This window comes from Rhodnius prolixus, unplaced genomic scaffold (assembly GCF_049639745.1).
Source record: "Rhodnius prolixus isolate KJV_2025 unplaced genomic scaffold, Rpr scaffold_4, whole genome shotgun sequence".
Classification (NCBI taxonomy): Eukaryota; Metazoa; Arthropoda; class Insecta; order Hemiptera; family Reduviidae; genus Rhodnius; species Rhodnius prolixus.
In genome coordinates this window covers 37,930,984-37,957,391 of record NW_027411614.1, presented here as the reverse complement: position 1 = coordinate 37,957,391, position 26,408 = coordinate 37,930,984, and the positions used below count along the sequence as shown (strand labels likewise).

General features: G+C 32.2%; 2 protein-coding genes across 9 annotated transcripts in view; one reads left to right on the top strand and one right to left on the bottom strand.

Moving 5' to 3' along the window:
- The window catches only part of LOC141455619 (neuroligin-4, X-linked-like), a 577,612-nt gene that overhangs the window by 482,884 nt on the left and 68,320 nt on the right, over window positions 1-26,408 (top strand). For all 8 annotated transcript variants that reach the window (XM_074130804.1, XM_074130808.1, XM_074130802.1 and 5 more), the window contains 2 exons: window positions 10,635-10,786; window positions 15,700-15,818. In XM_074130804.1, coding sequence (XP_073986905.1) covers window positions 10,635-10,786; window positions 15,700-15,818 — 271 coding nt within the window. The remainder of the gene's footprint in view (window positions 1-10,634; window positions 10,787-15,699; window positions 15,819-26,408) is intronic.
- On the bottom strand, window positions 6,058-7,901 carry LOC141455621 (T-complex protein 1 subunit beta-like). The gene has a single exon (XM_074130816.1). It carries the CDS (start codon window positions 7,802-7,804, stop codon window positions 6,197-6,199), a length of 1,608 nt encoding a protein of 535 aa, XP_073986917.1. The 5' UTR covers window positions 7,805-7,901; the 3' UTR covers window positions 6,058-6,196.

Sequence of the window (26,408 nt, the reverse complement as noted above, 5' to 3'; positions counted from 1 at the left end):
TTATCAAGTAATTTATAAAGTAATAGTTGAATACTAAATACCGGGTGTCTGACAATATTCAGTGGAACTAGAATAATATTTTCAGGTAGAGGCAGTGCTCCTTAAATACATCATTCTTCCGTTTCAATTTATTAGTTAACTCGGCTTGATAAAAATGATGGATATTTTTTCTTTATAAAGCGTTGGCAAAGAATTTACAATTTTCTGTTATATGGGAACTTTTTATTACCTTGCGACTTACATATATTTTGTTTTAAGGTATTGACTTTATAATTCATTCCAAAAGTATTTCCGTTCTGTAGTATTTTTTAAGTGCTTAGAAGAAAGAATTTTGAATTGACATGTCCGCTATTCATTGTTTCCTTATAAAAACAAAGTTACCAATTAAAAAGTGATGAGCCCTTACTGAGATGAGAAGAAAGCCTGCTCTCATCCTTCCTACAATAACTCTTTTGAATGAATTGTTCTTGGAAAAATTTTAAAAGATCTAAATGTATACAATTAGTTCTCGAAGTTTAAAGAAAACTTCGTTTTCGAGACAAATCCAAAAACCGAAAAATCTATTCTTTAAGGTGTCACTTTGAGGTTGACGCATCAATCTTAAAGCTCATTGGGCCATCTAATATTTGAACTTTCTCAAGATTTCTGTTTTTGACTCTATGCTAGCCACAAAACACTGCTTTCTAAAACTAACTCTTTTAAGTTTCTCAGGAAACCTCAAAACGTTAATTGCCTGTTTCAAAATTTCAAAATTGAAAAAGTATTCACTGTCACAATATCGCAAAAGTAATCTGTTTGAGAATATAACTTTAAAAGTAAAATGTTTAAGCATATAAAGTTAATTTATCACCTTCTTTAATATTAGTAAAAATTCATGTGCCGAAAATTCTTAAATACCTTGTAACTAAACTAGAACTGTAAACAATTAATAGTACATAATCCATTCTCAGGCTTACAGAAACATTTCTCTTTGAGAATACGTAATCAGTGGTGTTAATATGCTCTGTGTCTATACTCAGTACCATCGTCTTCATTCTGGATTAATAGAAAATTGAATAGCAAAGTGAACAAAGGAAATAGGCCTTTGATATGTGTTAGAAAGCAGACAAGGAGAGTCCCTAATCCGGCGTCTATCACTATGTGTCTCTGCCTTTGACAGCAAACTCTCATCCTATTATCATTTATGATCTTATCTTTAATCCTGGCAGTAAATGTGCTCTGTGAGTTGCCAGGTACTTTGTTTATCTATAAATAGACAACAACAGCTAATGTAGTTTATTTATTGCCTACCGAAATTGTGCGCAATAATTTCTAAAATTTACACTATCATTGCAGTTGGGAAAACTATTGTTTGTTTCACTAGTAATAAGTTGGTGTATAAGGTGACAAAAGTTGAAAATATAGTTTTGCAAAGCTAAAAATAATCCAACATTTTATCCGTCATAAAACTTGCTTATCATAAAACATTCTACTCTTCAGATAGTTTAGTGACCAGTAACAAATGTCGTATGAAAGTAAGTCAAAATTCCTCTACATTGTCTCTAAAATACTGGTAACTCTTTGCATTTGAATGGTCTGTTTTCTCTTTAGTTTTGCCCTTGTCTTTCTTCTTCGTCATTGCTTATCCTGAGAGTGTTCCTTATCATGTTTTAATTTGCATACTTTCGAGTTAAGTTTGTAATAGGGTCATATGTTTTTAAATTTAGTTTTCACTAGTAATAAACGAAAGTTGAATGAATATATTTATTTTCTTTAATTTCTTGAAGGTATAAAACTGTCTTTAGAATTTGGTCTAAAACTAATTCCATTTTTAAAAATTCCAAATTTTAATTTTATTAGATTATGCCATTGACATTAGAGTTTTAATTACTTATTTTTACTTTCCTTTAGAAATTATTGTTTTTTTACTTTTGACTGCAAATATTAAAATAAATAAATAAATGTAGGCGCTCTATGGTGTTTTGTGTGGTGATGTTGCGGACTGGTTGTAAAACGATTTATTTACCATTCCACAACCACCAATCCAATTAAAACGCTCTTCTTAATCTAGGTGGAAATGTTCCATCCGAGCCTTAAGGGGTACAACGGATTATTAAACAATTTACGGGTTGTTGCTAAATCTTTTCCCCATCTGTTGTTAAGTATTTATTTCTGCTCAAAAATAATCGAAAAGATTTTCAACACAAAGATATTAGCTACGCCACTAACAATGAAAATATGGGGTTATTCTTACAATAATATTTCCAAAAACCTGTGCTAAAGTTGAAAATGTATACTGTTTTTATTTTAAAAAGTATGTTTTTACTCAAATTAACCAACATTTAAAGATAATTTCCATAGAGAAAACTCAAAAACATTAATCTTATAGTAGTTACATATGTAAATTCTATTTGCTTAATAATTAGGTAGCCAAAGCTATGCACAAAATGTAAAATAGTACCGAATGTGGTCGTGATGTGACCATGTCACTAAATTACCACCAAAATTAATTCAATGGAATGCTCACTATAGGCTATTATGCTAATCCCCCGTCGTTCTCCTTATTACCATAATGCTTTTACTCAACATCAAATATTGCTTCTGTCTATATTATACAGAAATAAAATAAATATTTTTTTTTGCATTCTGCATAAATAATATTAAATGTAACATAAATGAATTAAGAATTAATTATTAAGTTCCATACAGATGTTAAAAATGCATTATGAAAAAGTGTGCATTAACTTCTATCAAAATTTCCAAAAATTTAATTATCCAGAAATTGAGCTCTCTCTCTCTCTACATATACTCACACGATTTTTAATTTTTTATACACCGAGTGTAAATCAACGGAAAAAGTTTAAAACATGACATAGTCGTGTATGATTGCAACAGTATGTTTATATTTGAGAAACGTTAGGGGTTCTAAAAAAATATGGTGTAATATCATACGACTTTCTTTAATTTCTCTTCTCAAGATTATAAATAATAAATTTCCTTCAAATTCCGAACATTTGAGTAACATTTAGTTGTGTCCTACATTTTACTTGTTGTAACTACACTTTAAAATGAATTGTAATCGGACAGGTAGCCTAAACCACCGACCCTTTCCACAGAACCGCCTGGAATATTTCTACAAAAATTATAAAAGAAAAAGTTATGTATCTATATTTAAATGTAATTATTTGTGAAGTTTACTGAAGTGCCTAGGAATCATTTTCGATAAATTGGTCAAATCCATTGAATAAGGAAGTACCTCGGTTGAGGAATTTTCTTCTAACTCAATTTAGTTCCTGCTGTAGAGTGGGAGGAAGTTAACTATAAAATCTGATGATCTACGAGTATATTGCCCTTATGGGGGAAGTTCCTCAACCTCTCAACCTTGTGAAACCTCTTTATCAGAACACTATTGCTAAATCTCCGGACACTCTTTCAACGGCTCAGTAATTCTTTCCGCAAGCATGGTTACTATTCAGGTAAACGACAATAAATGAAATATTGCGGCCATTTGAACAATTTGAAGGGCCATCCTTCTAGTGAACTGGGCAAATTAAAGGTAGTTTTTTGGTACTTCTTCTTGTAGCGTCACTGTAAATATTGTACCTCTTTAGCCGTTATTCAATTTATAAATTGCTTCAATTTATTTTCTTTTATCGACTTCAACAATTCGTTCAACAGTGGTTCAACATCATCGTTTAGCTGAATGGCCGCCCAGTCCCTCCAACCTGAAGGTTCAGAGGAAATGGTTTCGGGGATAAACTAGACAATTGCTGCGTTTACTACACACTCTGAGCCTTTTCCACCCATTTAGGAATTGTACATATTGTTTTTAATGTTTAGTATTCCACATAACCGTGTCCGTGAGGCATAGAAAAACTAATGGGCGCTTTTTAGAAATAGCCCATCAAGAGGGATGACAAAAACTGTGGTATTTGTATCAGCTTGCCAGTTACTGCGCGCTAGCAGAGTGCAGAGAAACATTTTACGCCCTTCAAATTGTCAAACATATCTTCTAATCAAACTAATGGTAATACATTTCGATTCATTTTGTAATCTTATAATAATTTTTGAGTGAACACCTTTGTGTTCAGTTCCCTGAATTAGATCATATAAGTGTCAGATGTATTATTTATACCTAGTAGCAGAAAATCAACCATTAATTCTAAGTTATTTAAACTTGTCAAGTACTAAAGATGTTAAAAGACCATTTTAACTAAACTTGACCACTTGTTGAGCAGAGCCATTCCTACGTAGCAATAACCACTATTATACTATTAGAGGGCCTCTCCAGGGTAAATAGTTAACCTACCCAAGCTAGAAGCTTGAATGAAGATGTAGAATGTAACTCGTAAAATAAATAACCATACTATGTTCTTACTTACATATCCCAACTTTACGCATTTTCAGTGAGAGAGGAGGCGAAAATCGGCCAACCATATACATAAATGTTTACTGCTAGAAATGGCTATGGGGGCGGGCCACTTTATATTTATGAAGAGGTCTTTAGGGAAACATAAGTAAAGGCAACCTTTTTATTGGGAGTAAATAACTGGAATTATTCTGATATATGGTAGATACTAGTATATACATTCTCCTTAAATTTTTGTACAATTTTACATTAATACATATTCAGAAGCCGTTATTGCAAAAATAAAAAGTTAATTTAGCATGAAACTATTCCAAATCACTCATCCAGTTTTATTTAGCGAAATATAAAGTAAACAACGTTAGCGCTTTACGGAATACGTTTTTTTTTATAGATTCATTGAGTTTTTTGTCGGAAATTGTTTCTTTAGTTGAATGAGTTTGACAGTTCGTTTTTTTTTTTCTTCTTCTTCTTTAAATCGTACAACACACCCTTTTATCTGCCTGATTGGAGCATTAATCTTACCTGCTGGCCAGTACTTGTTTAAGGAACATTCCAGCCAAAAGAGAAATGAAATTCTTCTTGTATAGAATTCTTCATACAAGTCTCAAATGTTCCTTCCTGAAAAGTCAAATTCTCATTCCTCCATAAAGTTATCGATAATGCTCTGATTCAGCACTTAGTAATAATAAAAAAAAGTGGCTTTGGTTTGGGTTTAGTCGTTGATAAGTTAGTAGGTTACTTTTTGTTTGCTAAAAAAATGTTAATTGTAAATTATAAGTTTTCGTCCCCGTTTTTGTCACCTACTTTGGTTGTTAAGCTCCGCCTAAAAAAAAAAAAAAAAAATTGATGATAGCTGAATTTTGTTACTTGATGCTGAACATGTTACTTGGAATAGAGACTCACTAAACAAATTAAGGTGAAATTGAATGTACCAATAAGAACATAATTTAAGTACAAGAGCAGTTTAAACCCAATGCAAAAGTAGGGAACCAAAAAATAACTCTCTTAACCACTCTTATACAGCTTTCTGCCTGTAGAGAAATCTAAAGGGTTTGCCCAGTTTTTTAGAGTGTAATATTTTAAGTTAATTTTATTATATTCTTTATGGTTGGTAAATAATTAATTACTTCTTGTTTTTCAAAGTTAATGTTTATTTTTTATAATTATACTACATAAATTTTTTATTATTTTTTCGTTATAGGATTTGCCCAGACTACTTGCACGCAAAAAAAAATTATTACAAGATGATTCCCGAACATACTATAATATTCATTATGTGAAGTATTGGTACTGTTAGAACCGGTTTACTTATTGATAATGAATCGTTTATTCATTCAAGATATGAGGACAGAAGATATTTTTAAATTTTTTTATTTATTTCTGAAAGAGTAAAATTTAAAGGAATTTAAAATTGTACAAGGATGATTCACTTCTACAGGCTCCTCCTCTACCGTAAAACTATTTTGTTATTCTTATTCTTACACCTTACTTGTACTTTGTGTCCTAATTGAATTCAGCAATTCTTTAGAAGCATTAGTGACGTTGGTTTTTATTATTTTTGTTTTTTTCTTACTGTTTCATTCCCGTCTCTGCAATCTGTAGGTCTGTTTATTTTACTTTAAATTTTTTATATTTCTCAAGCATCTACTTTTCCATTAACATATTTTCATTTTTATACAGTTTCGTTAAAGTTATAATAAAAGTTAAAATTATATTTTGAAATTCAATATTCAGTTTATTGTAAAAATACAGTAACAAATAACACTATGGCAGCTTAATTAAGGTATACTTGCAAAAAGAAAAATTCACATACTTTTTATTTGATAAAAAGAAAATATTTTGAAATAATTAACATGGTCGACGATCTTCTTTTCTAGGCCTGGGACCGGCCTTCATTATGTGATCCACACGTAAAATAACTTCAGTAGCTTCAGTAGCTGAAAATATAATCTGTCGTTTAATGGCAAAAGACTCAAATACTCCGAGCTTATTCATATCTGTGATGTCTCCATTCACCATGTCAATACCACAAGATCTTTCACCATTTTTATGCGCCGCTCTGAGTGCTGTAATAATGTAGGATGAATCGTAGCCACCATTGTCGGAGATCGCCATTGGTATCTCTAGTAATGCTTTAGAATATGCTTCCATTGCCACAGATTCTTTACCAGTAATGTTAATTGCAGCATCGGATATTGCAGTGGACATTTGTAATTCGGCAGCTCCTCCTCCGTAAATAATTCTTTTATCTCTGATTATTGTGATCAGCACGCATATGACATCGTGTAGAGATCTTTCGGCTTCATCTATTATCTGTTCTGTCGCCCCTCTGATCACAATAGTGCAAGCTTCTCCTAGTTTTACTCCGCTAAATCTCAACAGTTTATCTTCGCCGATCATAATTTCTTCAATTAAATCACACTCTCCAAGAATAATAGACTCTGGGTTATCAAAAGTAGATGCTATTTCACCACCAGTAACCAACGCTAAACGTTCAATGCCATCGAAATCCGCGTGTTCAATAGCCATTACACCAGCGTCGGCAAATAATTGTTCAGGATAATTGTATATTAATTGGCGATTAATGAATACATTACATTTATGGCTAAGTATTTTGGTGACTTTGTCTTTCATTTTTTCTTTTTCACACTGTTCAACATCTGCAACCATCGCAGATGAATCTGTCCGAACTCTTGAACCAAAAATCTTAATTTTGTCCGTATCCATAGGTGTGTTTGCAATAAGTATTTTGGCGTTTTTTATCCGTTTTGGTTGAAATTGACCAATTTTTTTGTCTAATATAAAACCTTCATCTAGAAATGAGTCACTTAAACAGCCTCCTTTCTTTTTAATAATATGTATAGCGTTTATATTGCCAGATCCTTTCAGTCTCAAAACTGCTTTAACAGCTAATTGGCTGAACATCTTCTTATCCGAGCTTAATATCTTTGAACTGAGCGCTGTAGCCGCTGCATTCAGTAGAACGTCTTGAAATATTTCTTTATTCTCACTATGATCCACGGCATTCTTTTCCAAAGTGTCCAAAGCTACCTTTGTTGCCAACCTGTATCCTGTAATAATTGTTTGAGGATGTATTTTTCTTTCAATCATTCTTTCTGCTTCACGAAGTAATTCAGACGCTAAAATGGTTACCGAGGTAGTACCGTCGCCTACTTCATCGTCTACTCCAATCGCCATGTTTACCAAAATTTTACCAGCAGGATTGTCAACTCCGACGGCTCTTAGTATGGTTGCTCCATCATTAGTCACTACAACTCTACCTTTATGACTTGGATCGAATGATACTAACATTTTATCCATACCTTTCGGGCCAATTGTACTTTTTACAAGATCTCCTATAGCGATGGCGCCAGCAAAGTTTGATAAACGAGCCATTTCGCCTTTCTCCTCTTGTGCATCCAATTTTAAAATGCGCACCGGATTCAGCGAAATCATTTTAGCTAAATATGTAGTTCACTCTATTTTATAATAAAAAGTAAACGAAAATGCAACTGTGTTAGAAGGCACGCACGCTACTCCCATATGATTTAAAAAAAAAAATTGTCAGTTATGTCACATGTTTATTGCAATACATCTAAATTTATCTTAAATACAAAAAATATTTTATGAAATATTGTAAATAAATTGGTTAGAATGTGATTTTAAAGCCCTTTCCTCCTCCAAAAAATTAAAACTTTTATTTACTGGATGCTTGCTAGTGTTTACTGAAAATTTTTGCAATTTGCTCAGCATTACAGATAAAAGACCTTTCACATGTATTTGAACTTTTTTTTTTAATTTAAATTCATTTTTGGAACTTCCAAAGGGATGACTTAATTTTCCTTAAAAATTCTCTTTAGTATAATGCACGGTTTTTTCACTAATATTAATTAACGTGTAATATCATTCTCCAATTTTTAATTACAAGAAACATGATAAATTCTGTAATTGATAGGTTAAGTTGTACTAGAACATACACTGGGCCAAAAAAGTCTGTGAACACTAACCTAAATTTTATTACTTTTATTATTACCTTATTAGAAACTTCTTTTATTTTCAAATGAAATATACTATTCGATAGAGAGAAACCAGAGTTTTTCATTTTATATTCAATCTTTTATTTTTGTTCAGCAGGAATATCACAATTAAATGTTTAACAAAACAACACCCCAAACGAATGCAAAAAAAGTCTGTGAACACTTTGCAGAAATAAATCATTCTCACACATTGTACGTGAATTATAAATTTTAAAAACTTGTAGGACCTCCTATGTTCCTAATCACTTCCAACAAGCGAGCTTTCATCGATCCTAATAATTTTGTGGTCGTCAATGTTGGAATTTTATCCCACTCTTCTAAAATAGCGTTTTTTAGTTGTTCACGGTTTCTTATTCCTCGTTTATTTATTTGGCGGCTGATTTCATCCCACAAATGTTCTATTGGGTTAAGGTCTGGCAATTGTGGAGGGGTGTTTAGGCGCCAGAGTGTATTATTTAAAAGCCATTCCCGAGTTTTTAGTGCGGTATGTTTCGGGTCATTGTCTTGTTGGAAGACAAACGTTCCCTCCAACCCTAATTTTTTTGAATTTTCTTTTAAATTGCGTCTTAATATATCCACATACACATATTGGTCCATCATACCATTAATTAGATCTAACTTGCCCACTCCTTTAGCACTCATGCACCCCACACCAGAATGTTGCCTCCCCCATGCTTAAAAGTAGGCTTCATATTTTTCATTTTCATAGCTTCATTTCGTTTTCGCCACACTTTTTGTCGTCCATCAGACCCACATACATTGAATTTCGACTCATCTGAAAAGATTACGGTTTCCCAGAAACTAGAAGGCTTAGAAACATATTCTTTCACGAAATCCAATAGGCGGTTACGATTTATTTTATTGATTAAAGGTTTTTTCCTCGGGACTCGACCGCAACAATCGTATTCATGTAATTTATTTCTAATTGTCTGCGGTGTTACGCTTACACATAACCACTTGATAATTCTTGACTGATTTTTTGAGCGCTTGTCCTGGGTTCTTCTCGAACAGACTTCAGAATTTGCCGTTTATGAAAGGAATTAAGTTTTGGTGGCCGTCCACTGCGTGGCCTACTAATCACATTTCCGTACTTTTTAATTATATTATGCACCGTTGAAGGGTTTTTTTGAACTATCTTCCCTATTTCTCGAATACTTTTTCTTTCATTTCGCAACGTCACAATAAGTTCTCGAATTGGTCTGGGAACTTCCATATTAGTGGTTAAATATGTACTAATTAGATTATTTATTCACAAAACTGACTGTAGTGGTTTCTACAATACAATAGAGAACTTTGAAACTTTATTCAATCGTTTTTCTGTTTGTTATCTTAATGTTTTTACATATTTATACAGCTGTTCACAGACTTTTTTTGCATTCGTTTGGGGTGTTGTTTTGTTAAACATTTAATTGTGATATTCCTGCTGAACAAAAATAAAAGATTGAATATAAAATGAAAAACTCTGGTTTCTCTCTATCGAATAGTATATTTCATTTGAAAATAAAAGAAGTTTCTAATAAGATAATAATAAAAGTAATAAAATTTAGGTTAGTGTTCACAGACTTTTTTGGCCCAGTGTATGTACATATGTATCTGAATTTTTCACCTTCGCCTTTTTATTTTATTTTGCATTTATTAATTTATTTTTTGGCGAATTAAATTTCCCCTTTGAAGAAGTTTGATAGAACGCTACGCCATCAATATAGGGTATAGAAAAATTGAAATTAAGAAATAGATGTAATTATTGTATAATTGAAGTTTATTCGACAAAATGTTTCTGAAAAAAAACACCAAATACATTATTTTAAAAATGAAAGTATAGTATAAACTATAATTATAAAGTTAGTTTATAAAACTGTAAAATTAAATTAACTGTCGGTGGTTTAAACAATTTAAAACTACGAAGTTGGAGGAATTATTTCTTATGAATGGTAATTTAATCAGTTATCGGGGTTCTTGAAAGGGAAGGTGAGGCTCTTGAAATACCGTGTTCTGGTAGGAAGAATCTTCATTCTAGACGATATAAGTACATACCAACTTAAAAGGAAAGTTTAACTTGAAACAGAAGTAACTACTTCCTTGGCTCTAGATTTCAATGTGAACCGCTTTTCAAATTGATCAACTCTTGTGTATCACACATCGTCACCCGCTGGGAAGTGGAATTTGTTCTCAACTTTTTTTTTTTACAAATTTAAATATTTATAATTTTTTCTAAAGTGAATATAAAACAGTTAACTTGATTTGTTTAGAGACTGGGCAGTGTTAGAGGAGAGGATGTCAACTACCTGTTAGGATTGCCTCTGGTCGGAGGATATCCCTACTTTCCTCAGAATTACACATCACAGGACCATAAAGTTGCAGAGTCCGTCCTTATTTTCTTCACAAACTTTGCTAAGACTGGGTCAGTATATTTACTAAATAATTATATCCAACTAATTAGTGAACCACTATAATTGCACAAACTGGATTACCAATAATTGAACTGTGTTTCTTATAGTTATTTATTTTAAAGTTGTGGTATAGGTAATATTTCTTGTGAAAAGTTCATTATGTCAACATTGATTTACTGCATGTTTGAGGGAAGAGAATATATGCAAAGGCTAATTATGTATGTTGTTTATACTTGATAAACAGTGCTGTGTACTCACTAAGTAAACAACATGTACATAACTTATTCGGAAGATTTCTTGCTCAAAGTTGCTCATTCATCGGAATAATTGAGCTTGTTTTAATTGTATATAAAAAAAGGTATATGTATATTAGAATTATATTTTTCTTATTTATTTTTCATTAACTTGTCTACTTATCTATATGAACTTTACCAGACCTTTTGTTGAATATTGCTGCAATTAAGTCCCTCAACAATGTAATTATTGCAACATTGCTGAAATTAGAAATATTTTGAAGCATGTTTTGAAATTCTCTTTAATAGTTGTCGCCGACATTTTCGGCAGCACACAAGTAAAAAATATTTAATGTATTTTATATTATTAAAACTTATTCTTTCAAAGCTATTTATGTTGACTTAAGTTGAATCCGGCGATTAAAGTACATATACAAAAGTAAATTTATGTTTACTGGAATGGTTTTTACAGGTCAGTTATCTGGTTAATTAGATTATTGTACATATTTTATTTATTTATTTTTTGTTTAACATAGGGAAGTTTCAACCATCAATTATGTGTCTATGTATTATGCTCCTCATTTGCGGCTCCCAGTAATTTTCAGAGTGCATAAGCGGTTTTAGTGAATCTAGCTTACAATTCTGCCTGAAGAAGCTCAGACCCCCCAATCAGTAGGGTAAGCGATTAGTTGCACGTGATTTAACTAAAACGATCAAAGACATGCTACGTCTACAAAAACATCCAAATACTTATTTCTTGGTCGCAAAATGATGATTGGGATAAACCACAGGCATATAAAAAAAAGAGGATGTTTCTCCTACTTGACCAACAAGGGGTCGGTATAATAAATCGTCAAGGGGCCTGGGGAATCGTCTGGGATCCTACGGACTTGTCTACTCCTTTTTAATTCTAACATTTTAAGAAAAATTATGTCAATAAATTGTTAAAGAAGCTGGTGCTATCTACTGATTATATTCAAAATTATCAGATGATTGCACTTGCTTTTACGTCGGCGATGATGATTGCGCAAATATAAACGTTCAAATATATAATATACATATATGTATACGAGTTTGTGAGGGATATTAATGAAAGATGTTTTTATATTAAGTTTAAATTTATTTCGTTTCCAGAAATAGGATCCGGCCGGTGTCCTGCATCGTGTTAAGGAAAATGTTTCACTATGGTTCAGAAAGGTTGTTTTGAGTGTTAACTGCAAGAGAATACAGCTGGTCTGTTAGAGATTGAAACAGCCTCAGATTGTGGGCGGCATCTGTGTAATATTGGCTTAACACACAAGTACGAAACAAATACTACTGAAAACCAAATAGGAGTTTATATACATATATACCGATTATGTATATATAGCAGCTGGGTACACACCCACACAAATACATGTGAATAATACGGTCAAAGTTTGGCCACCATCCTATCTTAAATAGATAATATTGTATGCAAAACAGTTTGTTGTTCTTGGATGTTCATCTTAGCTAATGAGAACTTCTCTTCTACACTCAGTTAACTCCAGAAACAGACTTCATCATTATTTCAAACCGCCATGTAACACAAAGTTATGGGATCGGTCGTATCGGATTTTCTCGAAATTTTCTCCTTTGTGCTATCAAAGCCTCAGGGTTCAGAAGTATGTATTATAAAAGTTTAAAATAGTCGAATTGTTTCAACGTAAATAATAAGATTTTCAGTGCATTATTCTGCCATTAAAAAAAAAAAAGAAAAAAAACAAACAATTTTGTGTAATGTTTTCTACTGTTATTAACTGTTTATTTTATTTATTGGCACTCGGAGCACTCCCGTCTCCATTCTATGTTCTCTCGTCTCAAACAGTGTTCTTTAAGAAGTCAGCTAACAGAACTTAAACAGGTGTGAGTCCAGTGCGCACTGCACCAATCAATTATTTTTATTCTATATTCTGCAGTATCTTCTGGCCAAAATTGTGGTGCTCTGCTATAAAAATTGTGTGCTAACACAACAAGCCCCAGCAATGTTAGTTGCATTTAAGGACATACTCTTCTCCCTCCGTGGTATGTCTGCCTTCTATATTAATCGAAGTACATTCGCCTCAATAAGTTTTGCCCGCAGCCACACTCAGCTTCATCTCCTTTAATCTAGTTAGCTGATGGTTAGCTAGAATTGGATCTGAGTTAGGTGTGACCACTCCTATTAGAAGATCTTGTTCACTTTAGAACATCTACTCCTTCCCCACCAGAGATCATCTGCTAAGATGCTCAAATTCAATTCGCTAACGTCTTTAGAGAATGTGCTGGCTGACACGTTCTCGCAGGGAATATTTACTAAATATTCTCACGTCTTTATCATTATTATTATTATTAGTTTTCTAAATAATATATATTTTTGTTAAAGTCTGTGTAACGCAATCAAAGGACATACTATGAATGTTATAAAATTGTAGAAATTTTTAATTGCAACTCTCAAGGTCAAGTAATCATAGCAATGGACTTGTTAGCAACCTAAGTATATAAATCAAGAGAAAGTACTGTTTCTGTCAACATGTATGTTTATGAGAGCCTGTTTTACTATGATAAGGCGTGGGTTTATCCATTTCTTCTGTTAATAAAGAGGAATAGTATTCTTATTTACGTTTATTTAGGTAATTGAGGTGTGTCACTGATAAAGGGAGCTGGAATAAAATGTGGCCACCTATATAATTTGATTTGAATATCATATTATTGGCAATGATTAATTTAAAAAAGCGGCATTTTAATTGCCCTTTTCCTGTTTTACGAATATCCAGCGGCGGTGACCACTGTGTTTATTTATTGATGGGAGTAAGACGAAAGCCAAATTTGAATAAAAAAGGATTTTGAATATATGGCGTGGATTGTTTGTCGTTGAGTAAGTAAGGTAGTTTTGACTTAGTAGCCACTGTTTAAACAACTGAGCAGAACCACTCTCTTTTAGGAAATGTCTTGAATGTTTGTCAGATTATAGCTGTAAAGATCTCTTCGGCGACTCCAATTACTTCAAGACAGACTCTATAATGAGGCGCTTTAAATTTGAAAAAAATTCAGACCTGATGATCAAGCTACTCATACATTTAATATAGAATTCTTCGAATCCCTTGGCTTAGATGGAAACTAGAAAAAAGTTGTATGATGAGAATCAACTTAGTAAAGTTAAGAGGTTTACGTGATTGAATGAGCTGATACTCTGGTTAATCAGGCAGCAGAGGAAGGTAATCCAGCTCGTACTTATAGCCTAGATCCCAAGTTTTAAGAACAGGCTGTCTGATATGGGAGCGACCGAAGTCAGTCACTGAGAAAGGCGGCCTGACCTGTTAAGGAACTTTCTTAACTTAGGGAACAGCTCTAAACTTCCAGCGGATGGCTTCACTTCATCACTCCCTCCCGAAAAGAGTACTACACCCACGAAATTAATTATCCAGGATGGGCTAATTTTCTTACAGTTTTTCAAAATATTTCTAGTTTGTCATATTTAGTAGCTAATGAAATAGATTATCAATCAACCTGCCTAATTTTTTGGAGATAGATAGTTTGTCAATAATAATATTAACAATAACACAAATAATACTGAGATAATGATTTATCTGTGTCTTGTATCTTTAACTCTGGCATCTCATATTTCTCATTTTCATCAGACATCAGATATTAATTAATTAAGGTTGGTGCAGAGATTTTGATTTCATCTTAGTGAGGGAATTTAATCCGAACTGATCAATCAATATCTGTTGATGAGTCAGAATTAAAGGAAAAATTAATGCTGCGTCGGATAAAATCACTATTGTTATCTGGAACTTCAGACACAACCACGAATCCAACTGGTTGTTGTGTTATCTGTAATACTTATTTTATTTCGGTTAGCTGTGTAGCTATTTCTGCTACTTAACTGTCAATAAAAATTTAAATTTTGATAATTAATTAAATAATTTAAGCTATTATTCTCTCTAACCACCACTCCCTTTCTTTTATTATTTGCCCAATACATTTTATTCTTCTGTACCTTTATAATTTCCATTTATCCCTTCTTATTTATTTATTTTTACTAAATAATAGAGAGATTTATTTGCAACAGAAATATACATACGTTTACATAAATAAATTTTAGTCAAATAATCTCTACTCCTTAGTCCTAAGACTGTAAGAAGGAGGGTTATCGCTTATTTTACTTGTATTATTATTAATATTTTTTTTATAACTAACAATTTCAGTTATGCTTTTTATCGGCTTTTTCGATCGTTTGGTGATTTTGATTTTTCGGCGATGTAATTAACTATTAAATGTTAATTTTATTCTAATTAATTGAAAATTATATCTGATTTTAATACATAAATAAAACAGATATAAATAATAGTACAAATGGTACAAATTCAATTTAAACAAAAAATATAAAAATCAAAAGTTAATATTTTACATAAATTTGCAACAATATGTAACAAAAGTAAACATAACAATCATGCAAAAAAGTTCAAGCAAAAAATAAACTTTTTAAAGGTAAAGTTTAAACATCGCAGAGACCAATAAATTTATTTAACGAAGAAGAACATACAAGCCAAAGTTCATGGCTAAATTTGGAAACAAAATAAAATAATCCGATCTTACTCGTCGTGTCAGGGATCAAAAAAACTCAATATTTCTTATAACTCCACTATTAAATTTATTTTATGTTAATTAATTTATTTATTTCATTTTAGTGATCCCAATGAACCTAGACGTCAGGAAGGAATATCTTCCCATGGTAAAGAAAAAGGAAGACATCGGGGTTTCCAATGGGATCTGTATGAACCAGCAACTCAACTTTACCTCAGTCTCTGTGAGTACAAGAATGTAACAAGGTTACGTACGATTCAGACTGCTAAACTAAACTAAAGAAAAATATTTTAATTTTGTCTTAATTCTTTGTTTTCTGAGAGAAAATGTTGAATGGATTTTAAAAAATCGTATCTATGACTCCTAAAAAAATGAAACTTTTTGATTTTCATATCTGCTGTCTGTATTAATATACATATATTTTTTATTAATTTATTGGTCATTTATGTCTGTGAATAATTGAATGTGTAAAAGTAAAATAGTGAAGTAATAAATAAATTTATTTAATTATTTAAGTTGAGCAGACTTGGAACAAAAAAAAGATGTTAAGAATGATTTTTAAATAATTATCAATGATAAGGAGGGGAAAATTTGACATAGTTATGAATGAATTTCATTTTAGCGTCGACTCTAGATCCATTCTTCTTGAACTTTATGTGTACTTGACGTTTAGATCACTCTGTAATTGGCGCGTTATTGAAGTATCAAGTCGTGCCGGGTAGATTGTGATGGAACATCTAATATTGCAATTCTTTGAACTCGTTAAATAAAAAAAAATTTGAACGTCGAATTATAAAAATGCCTTTTCATATCTGTATTTGGTTGACTAGTCAGTCAGAGCACATTGTTTATATATATGTTTATATATTTATTAATTAATTAATTATTACATGAATCTCAGTGGTATTTAAAATATTTAAGTTTTCTTCAAAGCTGAAAAATCTATCTTTTCGTCACTGCTCACAAGTTCTTTATTAATATCCATTCCGTGAGAACGCCTCAAAAGAAACTAATGTGTAGAAAAATCATAAAGAAAGCAAGTAAATTATTGACAGCGATTCTCGCCACTCGAGTCTTACTGAGTAGCGTGTGAGAGTCGCCTACAGAGAGCAAAGAGTCAAATACTAAAGAAAACGGAACAATCGAAATAAAACAATTAGGGCAAATGACTTAAGAGGTATGGGTGATAAAATGAAAGAAATGGATTATTTCATGCTTCACAACTTGCTTGTTTTCTTTCATCGACATGTTTCGGATTCTTATCTTTCGTCACATATTGAATTATCAGGGTTACTTGGAGAAATTAATCATCATTTTTTAATAAATTTGTAACATGGCTATTCTCACGTCAGAATGGATGAACCATTAATATTGTCAAGCTTAGCAGATCCAAACAAAGGTTCACTTTCGTACACATGACACTTTCCAGCATTCTCTTAGATACATACAGCTGATACCACAAAATTAGTTATAATTATATTAACAATAAAATCCGTACCCGTACTACTTACTGTAAAAAAATAAAATGGCACCAGAATTACTTTAAATATCTGAAACAGCTGCAATAATAAAAAAGTTTTATGAATAATTTTCATTGATTTTGACAAAGATAATTCTCTTGTTTCTTTGATTCTGACCAACACGAAGATTGGTGCAGAGAATTCGATATCCACTTACAAAACTACTTCTTTACGCTTCACTCTTCATGTAGCTTTAATAGCGCATAACCAGAGCTATAAATTGTGCAAGTTCTTTAGAAGAAATAAGGAAATAATATAGGATCTAGTGATTCGAGCATTATAGTTTCCAACTCATTTCCCGACAGGACACAGTTCCAACCATATCTTAAGAGAAAGGATTAAGTCAGTTTAGTCGCGCTGGGCAGTTTCAAGATAGACCTAGATTGGTTAGTTTTTCTTTGCCAAAAGGTAGTGCCAGGATATGACGGTGCATATTATTTGCGAAAAAGTAATATTTATTAAACATGGAAAACATTTGAAAAGAAAAAGCACTTTCTTGTTTTAGTCGCATTTATTTACGATACAGGATGTAGCTCTTGATTAATATTCATTTATTTATTTTTTCGTTTAGCTCTCAATAAGAGGAAATAACAGCATTCAAGTCATAAATAAATAATTGATCAATATTTATTCATTTTATTAATTCTGTTATGTTGAAAACGCCTGTAGTTTATGTTAATAATACAATAGAATTGTTAAAGATAATTTTGTGCGGTTAAGAGAACGTTCCCAAACCGCGTCTAAATCAATGTCGCAACGAGTTAGGTTTAGTATAATAGAAACGCTACGAGGTCAGAAGCAGAGTGTACACTAGAGCTGGGGTTTATATTAATTAGCGGTGTTGGGAGTATTATGTGTAATTTAAGCTTGCAAGTCAAGTTGGGAGTAAGTCTTGAGTGAGTGTGTTAGCTTTGTGTGTTGACTTCTAAACTCTATATGTTGTAGGATGAGAGCATATTATATTTTCCGCAAGTTGCTGCATAAATTGGTTTATGTATGATTTTATCACACTCTGTTGTTAGAGGTCAAAGTAGCTGTTTGGAAGAGAGAAAAAAAAACAAATAGATATTTGCAGAGGTTGTGGTGCTTGGCGAAGATACATTAGTTTTTTTTTTTTTAACCCTCTTTGTTTTGGGTATCTGTTAGTGGAAACATTTACATGTTAGCGCAAATAGTCGACGTTGTGTCAGAGAAGTGTGAGCTGGGAACTCTGCGTGTTCTGAACAATCAATCAGCCAGGATTACCAGTTCTCGCTCAGTGTCAGCCAAGAGAGCCGTGCGCTTGAATAACAAGCAGTTTACAGCTAACTTATCCAGAACGGCAAGCTTCTCAGCACGGTCCTCCTTGTTTGGCTGTTTCTAAAACTTCTATTGTCTCTTTTATTTTATGTATGTTTATTGAATTCATTGTACTTTCCAGTGCATAATGCTCTACTTGATCGTGAATTTTCCTACGATATTAACAGAAGTTATTGTTGATTTAACAACATTCTAGTCTGTTTACAGTAATCTGGGGGTTAATTTTGGCTCGCTACTATTATTTATAGTTCAACCAATCTATTTATCTAGACAACTGAAAACTAATCGAGATATTTATCCCCATACATAAAAAGGATTTTGAGTAGTGGTTATGAGTGTAGAATGTGAGTAGAAAATTCTTTTTATTTCTTCTAACGAGTAACATGAAAAATGTTAATAATAAAATTGAGGTTTCGCTTCTTTCTTTGATAGTTGGACGCTAAATCACTCTTGAAAAAATTGACGATTACTTTACTTTTACTGAGCAGCATACATTTTCAGAATTATTACTTGCCACATAGAGAAATGTCTTAAATTTTCCAGTTTGGGACTTTGTGGGTCCAAAAAAAATGCTCATTGTAGACATGTTCACAATTCGCAACTAGACTACAGAAGGTAAAAGGGGAAGAAGCTTCAATTTGGTCTAAGGGCGCACAATCTTTTGATGTCTTGAGTTTATAAAAGTTTTGTTGCAGGGCCGCATCTTATTACCCTTTAGTCGCTCCTATAGAGCTTATAATTCGATAATACTTCGTTGCTTCGTTTACTGACACAGAAATTTATACAAATGAATGTTTAGTATTACTAATCAGCAGAGCAGTGGGAAAATTGGCTTATATTTGTATAAGTTTTGTAAGCTTTTTACTGTTTGATGGTAGGAAGCTTCCAACTTAATGGCAAAATTGTTTAAAAGTTATTCAGCACCTTGTAAGTAAATCACTTTGTAGGATTGCACTTTTAACTTAAATACTTAGGTATAGCCACTGCTAGAACGTAATTGATTTTTCCTCTTTTACTTTAGGTTAGGCCAACCTTATAGGTAGCTAACATTGATTAAGAATATTATGAATGTTGATCGTTTCTTGGACAAGTTGTGCTCATAATTAAAAAGGGATCGGTTTCAGTCGTGTCTAATGGACGGTAAAGAATAAACAGTGGTTAAATTTTTTTCATTAATATATAATTTGGCAGAATCCTGGTAGACGTGGCTCAGAATGGATTTAAGCATGGAGTCTAGTTCCTCAAAATCAGATAATTCAAACGGAAAATCTTCACATGGAAATGCGTAAACCACTGAGCTTATTTCTTAACATTATCTACTTTTTTTTATTGGGTAAACTTGAATCGTATCTAATTAAAAATTAGTGTGCATAGAACAGTGGATAAAATTTATGCATCAGCCGTAGAAGAAGGATTTAAAGTAGGGAAGAAAAGTTTATTTAAAGGTACAAATTGAAGAGGAAACTAAGAAACAAAAACATTTAGCAACAGAAGGAAAATTAAAAGAAGAAACTGTTAGTGAAGAAATGTCTCTTAGAATTGTGAATGCTTTTTTGCATGCACAAAATACTAGCCGGTGTCACGATCAGGTGCAGATTTAGAGTATAACTTGGAATACTACACCCATTCCATGCTTCCATTGAATAATACTGAATAGAAACAGTCTCAAAACAAGGTTTAGCCGTTAGAAAACGTGATCAGAGGGGAAAAAATCGGCCGTGAGTTGATTATTAAATAGTTATTAATTTACTTCCCCTTGCGATAGATTGCGTTCTGACTCCATCTTTTTCGAAGTCTATATTTTAATAATTTCTCTCATGGTCGTTGTGTGTGTTTGAGATTGGCTGTCATCCTACAACAACCTTCTTTTTATTCACAATTTTTTTATTCCGTTAGGTTTTCTGTTTGATAATTAGCTTGACTTTTAGTAATCCGAGTGTGATTAGTGTATTTACTTATTTCTAAATTAAAAAATAAGTCTGTACAAAATATTAATTGCTTTTTTAGACAATAGTTATCAGCAGAAAGGCTTTTTTGGTCACCTTAAGATGTCAATAGATGTCACCAAATGGCTTCATTTGATCTTGGACTTGAAATCATTTGGACTTTTAATTCGACTTTGGAATTAGAGCTGTTTGCACTAAAGTCCGACCATATTTGAATTGGCGATGCTAATTCTTGACTACATCATATGATGGAGAATCATCACCACCATAAACCTCTTTCATCTCATCGAACGACTACTTTGGTATGCGGCCTTTAAAGTAAAGGTTAACTTGATAACTGTTCTGTCACTGGATCCATTATCAAACCTCACATCACTTCAGCACCTGCTAAATCAAGACCGTCATCATTTCTGAGTCGCAAATAGACACGTAACCTATAGAGACTAAAATCATTACATATTTCCAGTTACAGCGTCCTGTTATAAATAGAAGTGGGCCAGGAAACATTTTTAATGAATGCCCCTCGTACCTTTATTCCTTCTATTTCAAAATTTCTTTGGAACCAAAATAATTAATTATTGCAACATTAGATAAACGCAGGTCAAACAATTAGAAGGACTTTACAACCCAAACTAACCTTTAACTTACTGAACTATTGAATATTTTATGTAGAACTGAACTGTGAAACGTACAGTTCATGTGATCCTTTTAGTAAAATACACGTTTACATCAACGCGAACCTCCATTCTCATACTTGAATAACACTAATTGAATCTACAACCTAATGAATAGATTACCTGTTCAAACTTCTTGAGAAGATTCATGGTTACTTTTATTTGAAACACAAAACATAAGATCGTAAGAACAATCAATTCTTGTTTGCGAAATCTGATAGGTAACTTTAAAGTACGCCCTAATATCCAACTATCCAAATTACTGACCTACAGAACAAAATAAACTTCTTTGCACACTGATTTCATTAATCACAAAAAATGTCAAGAGCTTATACCCAGAAGACTCTGCTGTACGATCTATCATGAGACCACGACCACAGTTCTAACAGCTCAACACACAACCTTCATCTTTCTATAGTGAACATTCTCATATGGTGGGGCAGGTAGACTAGGAATATTGAAGAAATGAACAAGTGACCGATGGAAGTTGTCCACCGAATTACAGTGGACAGAAGCAGGAGAGAACTCGATGTTTCACTGAGAATCCACACTAGCATCTAACTAGTGACGAATGATTTCAGTTTATAAGACAAAAAAATTAATAAATAAAAGAAGAAATATTATACTAATGACATCTTTTTAACTACTACACAATAATTTTTATTTTATTTATTTGCACAATAAATGACTCTTAATGTAGTTAACAAGAAATGATTCATGAATGAATCACTAGGATTCATGAATGAAAATACATTTGGGCCAAACCTTCGAGACAGGAAAAACATCATAAATTCTTAGTACCTATTTTAAAGAATTTTAACTAAAAAAGGAGCACCTGTAACTGAATTAAGGTGCTTGAAGAGAACTATAGTTAATATTACCTTCCATTCCTATTTCTTCATTGACTTTGAAAATACAGACTGAGTTGAACCTCTCATCTGCTTGCATTGCTTAGCTTTTTGTGACTTAGTATACACTTGAATAAAAGGTGTTTTTTTATATTTATATTCTAAACTTAACCAGTTTTTGTTGTTGTTTTTTTTTTAAATAGTTCTGTAGAGCCTCTCTTGTATACCAACTAAAAGCCCTATATCTTTCAATCAGTCTTTTACTTATGAAGTCATTTTCCGACAGTGTCGTGACTAGGATTTAGACTAGGACTTATCAGATGATTTGGAGGGAAGGAGGCTGAGTGGTTAGCGAATATTGGTTTCCAATCAGTGGTTCGAATCCAGCTACTAGACCTTTTTTTTCTTTTAATTTTCTCTTACATTTCTCCTAGAGCTTCTTACAGCTCACTGACCGGTGATGGACAGAATTTTCTATAACAAGAGAACACTGTCCGAAGGCTGTATGCATTGAAAAAAGCTCCAGGTGAAATTAAAAAGCCATATTCCTACAATGCTCATCGAGCACTTGTAATCGCGCTGATTTTGGAATTTATTTAGTTGCAAAAAATTTTATTCTACCTCTTCTTTCCTCCCAAACTGTAGTTCGCAACTATTCGACTTCAAGGAACTTTTTTTTAATTAAGCCATAACATCAAACTTTTTCGAGCCCAGATACAGACCATGAAAATTATTCAAATTAAGACGTACATATGTTATACAGATGTAGATCCCTAACAAGGTTCATGAATTTCGTATCAGTAGTGAGATAAAATTAATTCATTAAAAATAATAATACAAATTGGTAATGTAGTACCTAAAGTGAGGATCGCCTAAAGAGATGAGGGGAAAGACAAAATTGACTACAGGATGAGCAGATGGGAATGAAAGAAACATATCAAAATTGGGTAAAAAGGGGGGGAAAAAAATCAAAAGAACAAATATAAGGTAACAAGAAGCAATGGAAAGCATGAATCGAACTTGTTGCACAAAGAGAAAGAAAAGTGGCCGAGAGAAACATAACACAAACTCTTGATCTTGTATATTATCAAGAAAAAAAAGGACAGTTTAAGGAAAATCTTGCGTTAAAAAAGGGAAAAAAGAAGATCTTTATTAGCGAAAATATCAAAAGTTAACGTAAATCACTTTATTATTTTTTATTATATTGAGGCAAATTTCAGAATGCCTACAAAACCTTAGCCACGCAAAATAGACAATGTAAATTGGTATCCTTGTAATTTTTCGCATAATTATGTAAAATTATTTGTATCCTCTCCTTGTTAGAGGTCCTTCGATCCTGTGAGCTTTCATTATACTGCTGGAGCTTAGGTTTCCTCAATTTTCGCTGCCATTCTCTTCTAACCTTTCGCCTTTACCACTAAATCCAAGTTTTAAGATGTCTTTCGTCATTGGGATCCTTTTTTTTGCTCTCCAGGCCTAACGTCTTACAATCACTTCAGTTCTTTTACTGGTGTTACTCATCTCAATCACGTTGCGTTTTACGAAGACTTAGTTTCTTACCTGTTGTTTGCCTATTAATTCGACTCTTACCACTCTTAAGGTTAATAAATGCTTTTAGCCGTATATCTTTGTGGTTACTAAGCCTGAAAATATGTATGATAAAATAAGATCCTGCTAGGAATCATCTCCAAACTCATCTTCGCTTCGATTGTAATCTTAAATAGCATCCAAAACGAATACGAGTAACTCTTCCATTATCTGTCTACCATTCAAAATCTCTCATCTCCCTTGCGTAAATTCAGTATCCTATTCTAAATGAAATTAGTACTCTTTTTCAGAGCCATTGGAATTTATAAAAATTGTAATTTAAATCAATATTAATCCTTTAATTTATAAGAAGTGTAATATAAATTTAATCGTTCCTTTTGCAGGATAAGAGCAACACGAAATATTTTTCTTGCTTAAGTTTTTACAAAATTTTATCTTGACCTGGACAGAATCACCGTTGCTCACAAAGGACTTTAACAAAAGTTACGTTACCTTGGAAACTTGGCGTTTGCTAAAACTTTTTTATCCGAGACTTCTGCAAAGCCAAGAAAACCAAAGTGATAAAAGCTAAGTTACTACGAGTATCTTGTTCTGTTCTATCTAACTAAACAAAAAAGTTGATTTGGCAATGCTCAAAATGATTCTATTTTAATCATATACATTAACAAAATATTAGTTTCAATAACTTTTGCCTAAATTTTGGTATTATTGAATAATTTATTTTGCCTAACTCTGATTTGTTCAACAATAATACATAATTAATGTTAAACAGTTCAAATTACGTTAACGTTATTATGTTATTACGTTATTTTGTTAACTGTACTAATTACAATATATCTGAATGATTTATACAGATACTTTTATTCTTTTTTACCCAATTTTTGTTTTAAATATGTGTCAAAGTGATTTTTGACTTAGCCTAAATTACAGCTACGCTTATTATAAAATGAGACACTCACCATTCTAATTTCACTTTACTGGTTCGTATTCTTTTTTTTCTCGAATTTTAACATTCTTGGCAAAGATTGTCTAAGTTCTGTGTAATAACTCGAAAGGTTAAAGTGAGGCTGAAGTTAATCTGCACCCTCAAATCAGGAAGAGTTGAAAGATACGATTTTTACATGTGTATACTTCCAGGTATACATAAGTTTTAATAGTTTTAATAAGAGCGGATGCCAACCAAAGCGTTTTTTTGTTTTTATTGCTACTGAGGTAAAAATAAAAATTGTGCCACTCAAGTATTGTTTGAAATATTCAGCCATTCATCCTGTAAATTGAAGTCAAGAAAAGAATTGTCCCTTTGGGAAATTAGCGCGATCAGTTCAGATCACTGGTATTTGTTGATTTAAAAAAATAAATAAAGTTATTTATTTATTCTGTATTCTTTCTTATCCATAATTCAACTTAGTTCAGTTTTAATAATGTAAAGTGCTGTGAGCGTAATATTGCCATTTCTTTTACTTTCGGAATATTTAATTGAAACCTTTTCATTTAAAGTTAATGAAAAAAAACAAAAGCAAAAAAATTAATCTTAAAGTATATTGAACCTAACGTTTGCAGAAGGAGTGTATTTTTATTAACAAAAAATGACTAACTAAGCTTGTACTGAGAATTCACCAACGATGAAAGTGATTTTTATTAAAAACAAAACTGTTTTTGATTTAAAATAATAATTCAGTCAACGATACAGTCTTCACTACACACATTTGGCCACTTTTTTATTACATTTTTCTAATTGCACTCGCCCATGTCGGCCGGTCCATTGGATCTGGGTAAATAAGGATTGGAAATAAGGATGAGCCTGGTGGATAGTAGAGTGACGGTAGTTTCAGGCGGAGGTTTTACAAACGAATTAGGAGCAGTCTCTCAAACATTTTCACTCTACGGAGGCTGATGGGTTGGTAGGAGTTAAGATGAAGGTTTCTTGGTTTGGCAATAATGCAGATGGAAGAAAATGGGTAGATTTTAAATTATTAAAATATTCTCATCCGTAATTGAATATGATTTGATAGATAATTATTCAAAATACATTTTGTTCTGTGAATATCCAAAATAGGTCAGGGCAGTAGAGAACGTGAATTATAATCATTTAAATTTAAGTTTGTTCTAGAAGATAAAAGTTACTTTTTTCTTTACATTTTAAAACTAATTATGAAAATTTATTAGCTATAGTTGTTAGTTTGCTTGTATAATAGATAACAATCATAAATTATTTAAGACAATTTAAAGATAGTTTAGTGATAATAGTTACAATTAATGATTGCACAACTAAGGCACTTGTGCCAATTCATATAGCTGTTGCCAATTTGGTGTGCCGCCAGGTGGTTATCCAAATTGAATTAAGACGATTTGTAACGGTTAACCGACACCTCTTGAATAATTATACAAATTGGCCGGTGGACACAGAGCCCTTAGGGCCTTGTGTTACAGAGCATGTGTGTACTGTAGGGTTAACTACCCGGTCACCTCTTCCACAGATGGCATAATCATCTCTCCCAGTGACGTTTGATTGATACTCTTGTCTCATTTATTTCAGGGCTGCGGAATTAACTAATTTTATCCACGATTAAAGGTTTTATTCTAGCAAAGTTGTACATTAAAAAGGCCGCGTTTTTTTTTTTTTGCCTGTTTACGAATTCGAAACTACATATATAAAAATTCAAGAATAAAGCTTTATTTACTGTTAACACAATGTTCAACAACGTTTGAACTTCTAAATTTATAATTAACAGTCTTTAGCGAAGTTCTAGTTCAAACTGTTGATTGATGCTGAATGAAAAATGACTTTCTATAGTATAGAACTGAAATAGCCTTTGTTATTCAATCAAATGATCTTTCCAATATCTTGTGAAAATTGGTGAATTTGGGATAATATGTAGATCAATTTTAACTTTATTTATTAATTTACTATTTACTAAAAATCCAAGCAGATTATTACTTGCAAGTATTTTTGCAATAATCACCATCAACTACTACCG

What these genes read in the sequence shown, in the direction of transcription:
- LOC141455621 (XM_074130816.1), bottom strand. Translation starts at nt 7,804, where the DNA reads ATGATTTCGCTGAATCCGGTGCGCATTTTAAAATTGGATGCACAAGAG.